The sequence below is a fragment of the Lottia gigantea genome (assembly GCF_000327385.1).
Source record: "Lottia gigantea unplaced genomic scaffold LOTGIsca_3, whole genome shotgun sequence".
Taxonomy (NCBI): Eukaryota; Metazoa; Mollusca; class Gastropoda; family Lottiidae; genus Lottia; species Lottia gigantea.
This window is the reverse complement of record NW_008708986.1, coordinates 1061815-1072688: the sequence shown is the minus strand read 5'-3', so window position 1 is coordinate 1072688 and position 10874 is coordinate 1061815. Positions and strand designations below refer to the sequence as shown.

The 10874-nt window shown below is 34.0% G+C and overlaps 1 protein-coding gene across 1 annotated transcript; it reads right to left on the bottom strand.

Annotated features, from left to right (window-relative positions):
* Positions 1-2054: 2054 nt before the first annotated feature.
* LOTGIDRAFT_153160 (hypothetical protein) lies at positions 2055-3608 on the bottom strand (the record flags this gene model as incomplete). The annotated part of the gene is made up of 2 exons (XM_009057088.1): positions 2055-2228; positions 2286-3608. The coding sequence occupies 2 exons, from the start codon at positions 3606-3608 to the stop codon at positions 2055-2057; spliced, it is 1497 nt and encodes a 498-aa protein (XP_009055336.1).
* Between the last annotated feature and the right edge of the window lie 7266 nt (positions 3609-10874).

Here is a 10874-nt window from a genome sequence, read left to right as displayed (position 1 = left end):
ACAAGGAGCTCGACAATCGAATCATTAAACCAAATCTTACGATTGACTACAAATTTACTATGCCGACCCCACCGGAAGTCATTGATTGAAAATAAAAACATTGTTGAAAACTAGAGCTGTCATAAATCAAACCAAAATAATTGAATTTTGATGAATAAAGGATGTATACCATCTTGAAAGAGAATAGACATTCTTGTTTGGTCATATCGTGAACAGTGTAGTGTTGATGTCATCTATAAATCCTTAATAGTTTTGATCCCGTTATATGAAATTTTGCAACATCAAAGTAAACAAAATACGTGGTCCCATTAAACTATCTCGATATGTGGAGCTTGATGTTACATCTATTGATGGTTAATCGTTGAATACATTTTCGAGTCAAATACATTTCAAAATGACTGATTTATATTGGACAGGAATATATTTGGAAGAACTGTCTCGGGGAGGAATGAGCTCACTGAGGTTACACGAAAGTACATGAAAGTATATGACATTTGAATTAACTTGATAAGTACATGTATTTAAGATAATCGTAAACAACAGGTTTTCTATTTAAGTGCTCTGTATTCCTGATATCATTGTACTTTTATTACAAAATCAATAAATCGATACTGACCACCAGGCTTAAGTACATTTTTGAATGTGGCCGTGATAGAATCTATTATGTTGTTTTTCCTTTCAAGGCCATTAGAGGCAGAGTCTTCTTAAAGTAAACAAAATGAAAAACACCTTCGAATTTGCCAATATTACAAATTTCACAACGTGTTATTCTTTGTTTAATTTTAAAGGACAATAGCGGCTTTAGTAATTTTTGTCTTGTTAATATCACGTTACCTTTGAACTTTAGACTGTGCACGCAGTTTAAATGGCCGAAATCAGTTTCGTTTAAAAAAAATTATATTGATGGAACCGTAGACGTGACATAAATGGTGCAGGTAGAAATGATGATATGGCTGAACTACAAAAATATTCCAAAGATATCTGGGTTTTGCAGATTCGAGGTATCTAAATGGGTTTTTAAAAAACGCATCAGTGGAGATGCGGATAGTTTCCATTTTACATGGTCTATTTTTTTCTGTTTCTTCACCAGCAGACATCTGTCCACATAGCTATCAGAGGCTAAAATAAAGACAGATGTTTTGGTTTATAGCGGCCCATATTCCTTATTTGCTGCTTATTTGGAAAGTTTAACAAAGGTACGAGCATTTATGTGGTACCTCTCTTTTAAATGTAATAATGTCATAACACTGATTGTGGTAATGTACTCGAATCTGGTAACACTTATAGTTACACGGATTGTGGTAATTGTTATATACTTACAACATCTTATAAGGTAACACTTAAACTATTATTGTTATAACATTGCTATACTTACAAGCTCTAATTTGGTTAAACTAATAATACTATAGTGAAAAATGATACCATGTTATAACTTCTGATATAGAACAACTAAGATTTTTGCAAAAGTAAATAATGTGTTAACGGGTTGTGATAATTGTTGTACATAAGATAAATGGTTTATTGATTTCACTATTTATACTTACTTTACAGCACTTACTATTGTAGAAATGACAAATAGTGTGACCTTTTTCTATCTGTGAATATCTGGTTATCGTAAAGATAACAGATAATACGACATATTCAAATTGTCTCTCACATTTAGTCCTTATCATTCTGTGTCTTTGTTTGAAAATTGGACTGAGAATTGAAGTAGTATTTAATGATACAAAAGATGTTTATACCAGATGGGAAATGATTGACCCATACTGGATGTGTCAGAAAGGTGCTTTGAGAGATTCTGAGTGACATGACAGTCTTATCCCAGTAAAAATGTTTAGACAATACTTCTGTTTCTGTTTAAATTTTATCAATATTACTAATAAAACCCGTTATCTTGCGTGTACGTTAACTCTAGCAGAAGCAGGTCACAATGAAAATTGAGCATTCCCTTCTTCACCAGCAACATCTGCCACATTAATTACTGTAATAAAGAATATGTGCAGTGTACCGGGCGTGTAAGCAAAAAGAAAATATACAAGAAAAATAATAGATTTTTATTTCACACAATAACATATTTTTCTTATTTTCGAATCACTCACGCAGTCAGCGTCATGGCCATATAAATTAATACGACTAATATCTCCCGCCATACTGAATTCACCAGAAGTCTCTTCATATTTCACTGTAGCCTCGAACTCCCCTGCACCAGGGGTCAATAACACGGATACCTGTAAAATCGGAATTGATTTCACAGAATCAGTGTACGCCACAACTCTGTTAATAACATCATTCTTACTTTCTGCAAAACGTAAAAGTTTGTCATTGTTTTCCATAATTTGGACAGATTTTATAGTTTTTAAAGACAGAGGCTCACATAAAGGATATTTTTTTAAATAGTTATTTATCACTTGGATTAAAAAGTTCACACTTTTTACTGCTAAGGGATTATCTGTAGGTAATGAAGTTTGAGCCATACACACACACCAATGTGGTAAGATACCCGAGTTTTCACAAGTCCTTGATTCAGGGATGATATTAAACAAACTAATTCCTCTTTGCTTGGGGTCTACTTTAGCATTGGATGTTCCATTAAAATATAAAATATTTTTCAACGTAGCGTAAATATCAAAAGGAGAAGTTAGTCTGTTTTTGTTGATCTGTAGATTGGCTGAAATCGTTGGATATTTTTTAAGGAACCATTTTGGAAATACGAAATACATCATTGGTAATCGCTCCTCTAGCTTCCCAACATAAGTCTTCCGAAAGGCGCCAAATCTGAGACCATGGTCACTAAAGAATATCAAAACGGTATTGTTTAGAAGGCCTTCGTAATGGACGGATTTTAACCACGCGACATAAGGATCGTCTGCCCTTAAGGCATCTTTCATTGCATCATGAGTCAGTCTGGAATTAAATGAATATGAAAAATGTGGCTGATTACGATATTTTCGCATGAAATTGTGAACGTAATCTAGGAGGATGGTAGTTTCAGGACGATCATGAACACAGTGATGGCCAGAATTCCAGACTGAACTTTCGTCCTCCATAGCTTTAGCAAATGGACGGTAATAATGCAGGCTTGGAGGTTTGAGGAATCCAAATTTCAGATAATTAAAGGTAGCTATATTAGGAGCGTCTTCTGCATAGAGTGTTGGATATCCGTTATTGTTGAAATTCTTCCATATGAAATTGTATTTATCGAATGGTTCTCTAGACAAGGTTTCATTCCATGGTAACTCTTCTAAAAATCGACCAGTAGTAAGTGGAACAACATTAACAAATGTATTATCGGCTACCTTGGTATAGCCTTTAAGTTCAATAGCAGATAAATTGTTCAGAAGATAATCGCGGGCTTTAGGCATCGATCTCATATGATTAAGTCGTGACAGTGAATCAATTCCAATCATAACAACATTCAAATGTTCTTTTGACCTTGCTTTTTCAGCCTCAAAGTTTTTTTTCAGTTTTTTAATTGCGTCAGTTTTAGAGATCAAAAATGCATGGAAGTTTTTATAAAATGGTTCAGTACTTTCTTTCGTAAAGCAGCTTATGCTCAAGAATTCGTCCTTGACCTCAATATCTGAAGTGAAGTTTACCGCCTCCGACATGAATATTTCGGAATCCGATTTCTCTTTTCTGTGAATAGATTTATATTCACAATGTGAAAACTTTAAACCGTATTTATCTTTAATGACGTCCATCTTGATTCGAAGGTAATTCATTTCCTGAAAAGTAATCGACGGTGTACCAGAGCATTTCAATTTGTTAACCTTTATATTACCCGAGCCGTCGAATGTAATAAACGTCTTGACAGCGGGAGTAAAGGGGTCTACATCAGGGATAGCACATGCATCCGTATTAACTAGGAAACCTCTCCTTTCTTTAAGGCTTGGGGTAAAGTTGACCACTTGAGCAATAGTACGATGCGACCACGATGATCCTAGTAATATTGTAAACAATGATGCAGCTACCATCAAAATCAATATATTCCTTCGAATAGCTCTACTTGTAGTTAAAACCCTGAAAGACAAAAAGAAGCACACTTTAAGATAAAGGAGTTTGGGCTTAAAAATTTGGAGGCTGAACATATCTGTACAGAAACTTGTAGCTTTTATGTTATACGACTGCCCTGTCATAGAGTTGAAAACAAATTGAGTGTGTAGTGGGCATGCCAGCCTCCTGAGACTGGGGACAGACTGACTTAGTGGGGTGACCGCAATCTAGGTTGAATTCTATATTCGACAGCTTTTATATTGATAATAAGATTGACATCGTCAAATTACTGATGGCAAGTGAAGTTACTTCTTGACCATCTTCAGAATGTAATGAATACGGCTTCATTGAGGGGGTAATTTTAGATTTAATCCTTTTTTTTCCAAACTGTGAATTTATGACACGAGAAAAGCTGAAATAAACTCTTAACAACAAATAGAATGTACATTTATACTATAAGTTTACCATAATCCTCAAATTAATTATTTAAGATTTTACAAGCCAATTGTTATTCTTGATTATACTATTATAATAATCCAATTATCTATTAACCATGCGTGTCCTTCGATAGACCATACTTTTACACGTAGCATTGTGAGTACTCAATAATAAATACATGTTACTTTTTGTTTGGAACTCTCGTGTTCAATAAATCAAAAAAAATTTCGATTCGGTCCCATCGTTTAGATGAATGTCTGAACAAAGGAAGGTTGGATTATTTAAAAGCAATTGTCAAATAGCAGTTTGAAATTATTACTTTGTACCTAATGTAAATCGAACTTCTAAAAATATGTTAAAGGGATATAGGCGTTTAATAATGTCCTTTCTCGACCGACAGAATAGAATTTCATTTGACATCTAGTTCGTCTTCAATTAATCTATCTTAATAATGACCGTTTTCAAAAACAAATGTAAGCAAATGAAAGTCATATACAAAGGTTACCCAATCCAATTGAATTAAATGAGAACAAAAAGTAAGAATGATTTTACAATGTTTACAAAACTTGATTATTTTGTGTTCAAAAAAGAGTTTTAAAAAATTGACAACAGCTGAGTTAAGTTGTGTAAATTATTATGATCCGTACTGCAAACATATCAAATTGATCAGTAAGTTGTGTACCAAGTAAAGAAGGAATGTAAGAAGATAACCTATATTCTTTGTGCTATATATTAAAAGATTTGCTGCGGACTAAAGTAGTATCATGTTTCATAAATGGAACGGTCATTAAACAAACACAGACCTAAACCTCACAAGTACAAATCATCGATTTTCTTCTGTACAGTTTAAAACTTGACTAAAACAATACAAGAGCAATAAATGGTACAAATAAGCAATATATACGTAGTTGTTTTTAGGAATTGGTGGAAGGCAGCGGAAGCTTTAGGGCCTGGTTACATGTGGCCGATTAGCCCGGTGAGCTGAGCTGACTCGGTTTTCCGGGTAACTCGACGTCTGACGTCACTGTAGTTAATTTGTACGGATTTACTCAAATGCATTAATATGGAAGGCGGGTCAGCCCGAGCAGCCGGGCGGTCTGTAGACCGGGAAGCCCGGATATCAGGGCCAACTCGGTATTCATATAAACACGTTTTAACGGGCTAGCCCGTGATCCTGAGTCAAGCACACTTTTATTAACCAACATGACTATTAAAACGTGATACGGATGTCGGAGTTGCTCCGATGCATTATGGAACCGGTTTTTTGACAAAAGGCAAATTTGACATAAATTTTGAATCTATACAAACTCAACCATTAATGAGTCCCATCAAGACATTATCGAATATTCTACGATGTCCTTGTTCCCGGAACGATACCACAATACAGTCGAGGAGTAGGCTTTCCCTTTCTTCGTACATCCCTATCCTACTATCCTACCCCTGCATTGTAGTACCCTGTGATATTGCCATAGCACAAGTGATAGCTATAATCGCAACTGACCCTATGTCTTTCGAAATGTACAAAGTTAAAGCTGGAAAATTATCAATATGCGCGGTAAGTGCAATAAACTGGTCAAAATTATGTCTTTACTGCTTTGTTTTCGTACTTTCAAAAAAAGTATGAGTTTGTGTCGAGTACTCTGCAGAAACAGTAATAGTTACAGCAACATTAGCAATGCATTGGATCTGCATATTCGGTGTTTTAACTAATGAATATAAATTGGGACAATTTTGCATAACGGATAGTGACACATTGGACATGTGCAAAAAGTAGATAATTGTCTCTAGAAAGCGCAATTTTGGAGCGATTTTGCTCGGGTTTTCAGTTTTAGAATTTCCCCCGAATATTCTATGTGATAGCAGTTGAAAAAATTCCAATTTTGAAAATTCATAGCACACATATTTTAGCCGAAAATCAAGGTGCTAGCTTCCGTTTGACCCACTTCCGTATTTTATGTATTAAGGTCACTACTAGGCCCCTAAGAAGTAGATAACGTAATGACGTTTGGCCGTCATTTTGATTTTTCTGAAATTATTCAAAATTTTATTCAGAGATTACGGCTTATCCGATTTTGATGACTTTCGCCTCAAATGAAAGAACACAAAAATTTCAGAAAACTGTAGGAAGCCGATTTTTGAATTTCGTTTTTGCTTTTTTGCAATTTCAATTTGCAATTTTTTCGAAATTTGAAGGCTCATATCTCGTGACCTTGACCATTACTGAGCTTCATATATACCATGATGATAATAGCTGACCTTGACCTTCTTATGACCTTTTGACCTTTGGAGTCAAACCATAACCTTCGGTTTTATAGGGGTCTAAATATGGCCTATTTTGCACTTTTGCAGTGCTGTATCTCAATCCCTAATTGATTTAGCGCCCTACCACCTTCAGATTATTGATGTACTTATTTAATGGTTTCAAATAATACGGCACCTGATGATGTCAAAGCCATATTAAAAAAAATGTCGCAATTTTCATAGAACTTTGAACGCTTCTATCTCAAGAGCTGTACCTTGGATGATGTTGATATTTATAGCAATAATCAATATTGACTACAGCTTTTAGATGATGTTAATATTTTCCAAGGCCGATACGTGATTCCGGTTTTATGGGTGTCACTAAAAGTTGAGTTTGCAGCTTTAAAGCCTTCTAACATGTTACCTAATAGAGATAGAGCAATATTATTTTCGGATTCAGAATGCTGGGATCCTGAGCTTTCCAGAGACATATAACATGTATGCCTTGCATGCAAATTCAAAATCCCATTCACTTAACATGGTGCAATTATTGTAATCTAAATACGTTGTCATCGATCTGTCAACATTAATGCCAGATCTTCATCTTAAAGACACACTCCCTTTTATTTTTCTTTAATATGTTTTATGTCCAGTTATGAGATATAATTAAACTCTGGGATGGATTAAACCGCGTATACTGTAAGTTGGGCTTATGGAAACACCGTTACATATAACAAGGCCCTTAGACTTATGCTTGCTGAAGTAAATTCTATATTTTAAATCCAAGCCGGACAAAATAATGCAACGAAGGAAAATTAACAAGATAGGTTCACTTTTTCCATTTCCAATTTGATAATATATATGACTTTAAAAATGACGTTTCAATTCCTGCTTTTTACTGAGTGAGGTCTCAAAGAAAATTTTCTTTAATGATTAATGAAGTTTAAAGTTTATTATGCTTTTTGAAAGCTGTTAGAAAACTGATGTACGGATTTTATAAAATAAACGTCTAATTGTACTGAAAAATGCCTTCTATGTTTTCCAAACGTTTATTATAATATCGTGTCATTATACAGCCAAACACCTCACGATATTCAATATGTTGGCGAAACTCAAAATGCGTTGAAAACCCGTGTAATGGTCATCAGCAAAGATAGACCTATTGCGAAAAATTTCAACCTTCCGACCACTCCATTGATGGCCTCCTGATTATGCCTATCGAATCTGTAGCAGCTATTCCCAATATCACGCCCGGAAATTATTGGATGGACCAACTCAGCACAGCATATTTTAACGGATTGAATATCCAGCATGATAACCAAATTATAGCATTCATAGTAACATATAATAACACTGCGACAAATGCATCAGTAATTGTAAAGAGACACATTATAGGAACCTTCAAGAACAATACCTCCATGTGTCCACCAAGAAACTCGTGACGGTCAAATAAGCGAAACAAAAAACTGAGTTGTCATTTAGTTTATAACAGACTTGACCCCCGACCTCCCGCTCTCCCTCCCAGATAACTTTCTGAACATTTTCACTTTATCATTTAGTACGCTTGATATTATTTTTACTGCTTTGGATTTAGAAAAATGAACTGTATTGTTGGCCTATTGATTTTAAGTTCTATATATTAATCATTTTCTTCTTGTTGCGTAGGACTTATAAGAAGAGAAGCTTTTGTATACAGAATGTTTATTGTTTACAGATATATATATATATATTTACAATTTGCTTTCAGGTTATGGTGAACTAAATTTAACAGCACTTTAAGAAATATATAGCTCTAACATCATGACCTGTGCTTTTTATGGGAATTCTATTCTCGTAACACCCTAACACTAACACCAAAACTAAGATAAACTGCTAAGTACTTTTAATTAACCTATTTAAAATCAAATTCATCATGAATATAATTAGCATATTTTAGAAATATTTATAGGTATAATTTACGACGTTGGTGATAATGAAAATTTTGCATGCTGCCCCTTTAAATAGGCTTTCGGCTGTCTTTTATCCGGCATGTGTCTGTGGAATTATAATCTCGAAGATCCTGGTTATCAGATAGATCTTATTGCTTGTTCAGTCAGAAAAATTATACCCTAATTAATTGATATTATCAGACAGTAAATCAATCTTTAGTGGTTTGTCTCTCTCTTACATACACTACGTACAGGACGTCATTTAGATTGTAAATACCATTGTTAGTTCTTACATAAAAATGGCCAATGCCTTTTTAGGATTATTACATCCTCTTAAAATTTAATACCAGTAACAAAAAAGGCTCCAAGGGACTTCACAATCGGCCTACAATTAGCTATGGCTTTTAAAAATCATATAAGGATCAAATCCATAGTTTTTTTTAATAGTTAAAAACATTCAAACGCATCTAACGATATGATGTGAAGGCATTACCTCATTCTAATACATTCACATTGTCAGAATCTATTGCAAATAATTGACCAGTAAATTTTGAGGCAGGTAATCATAAAGCTTAAGGTGCTAAAACAGTGAGAAAGGTAAAATATAGGTGTAATACAGTGTATAATGTGAATTACCGCCCTTCTTAGCATGGACAAGAGCAACATCACTGGATAATGCCTACGAATTATCCTGATTTTCTTAATAAATAGAACTTATTGAAATAACCATGACGACAAAAACAGTTTTCTCTGCCTGCCCGATTGAACTTGACAATGAAATGGAACGAATTTCTAATTGGTCGCTAGAATTAATGATAATATGTTGATGATAAAAGTTGGTTTCAAATTTAATTTTATCATTAAGTTACTTAGTTAAGGTCACAATTAACATATATATTATGATGACTAATGGCGTGGAATTTTATTAAGTTAATTTTATCAAATAAACCTCACACGTAAAAGTGGGACGTTATCTAACGTTTAACGTCAGAATTTTTTGGGGTTTTTTTGAGGAAAATATGCATATTGCGATTTAAACATCACATGAGGTCTCGTTATTTCGTCATTTAGAGCATGTCCTAATTAAAAAAAAAAATCTGAATTGTCATAACATTATTTCCCATTATTAGCTTGATAATTATTTGAAAATAGTCCAATTTGAAAACTCCAGTTTTAATATTACTTATTTAATATATTTTAGAGTATGATATAACTATTTCAATATATGCTCTGTAACATCGGTTCACACCGCCACTGTAAGGCCACCGTCACTATAATAGAAGGAATGTAGACCCAGTATCATTTTAAAATGGAATTGATATTATAAAAACCTTTCAAATTTATAACAAACATATCAAATACTCAAATTTAACAAAAACATTTATTGACAAAACTGCAGCATCGAATGTAAAATATGCGAATTGTGTTTTAATGTATCAAATTTAGAAGAAAATACACGAAAACAACTTAAAATCGTAGGAACTCTTGCACTGAAATCTAACCAATATGGAAACAAATAAAGAATATAAACAACCTAGAATCACAGGATTTCTTTCCAATACCAAAAGTTATTCCAGATCTTCCTTGTTTCAGGAACAAAACTCAAATGGCAGGCAAATACAATTTTAAGGTAGTATCATTGAGTTGTATTTGTTGTAGAGATGTACGACACAGAAAATCTTTTCAGAAAAACAATGACCTTACACAACATGCAATTATAATTTAATTTCGATACATGATGCATGTTAAGTGTGAGCTGCTGAAAGGTGTGATGAAAGTATTGATTTAAATCCTACCTCAAAGGGGACAATCGCAGCCAAGACATTTTTACGTGGGTTTTGTTCCTTTAATCCGACATGTCCAAGACCACGATAATACCTATCACACAATACAAGTATAAACACAGTCCGCACTAATTAATTTCTGATTGATCGACTATCAACATTTAGCTATGGCAACCACATTAAGATCTGACCGCTGCATGTTGGTTGGTAAGATGGACTAGTTAATAATGTCGGCGTTGAGTTTATAGCATGTGATAATATATTTACAGGTGGAAATCACGTGGTTTCAGATAAAGATATATATCCACTTCGATGGTGTCACATCATGTATTGCTATCTCACGCCAAACAACCCAGGGCCATGCCATTCGATCCGATCAGATCACACAAATTATTAACAACCAAACCAACAGCACAGAATCATCTAATCTGAACCAATCTACTACCAACTACTACGACCAACAACAACTACTTAGTTAACTAGGAACTTT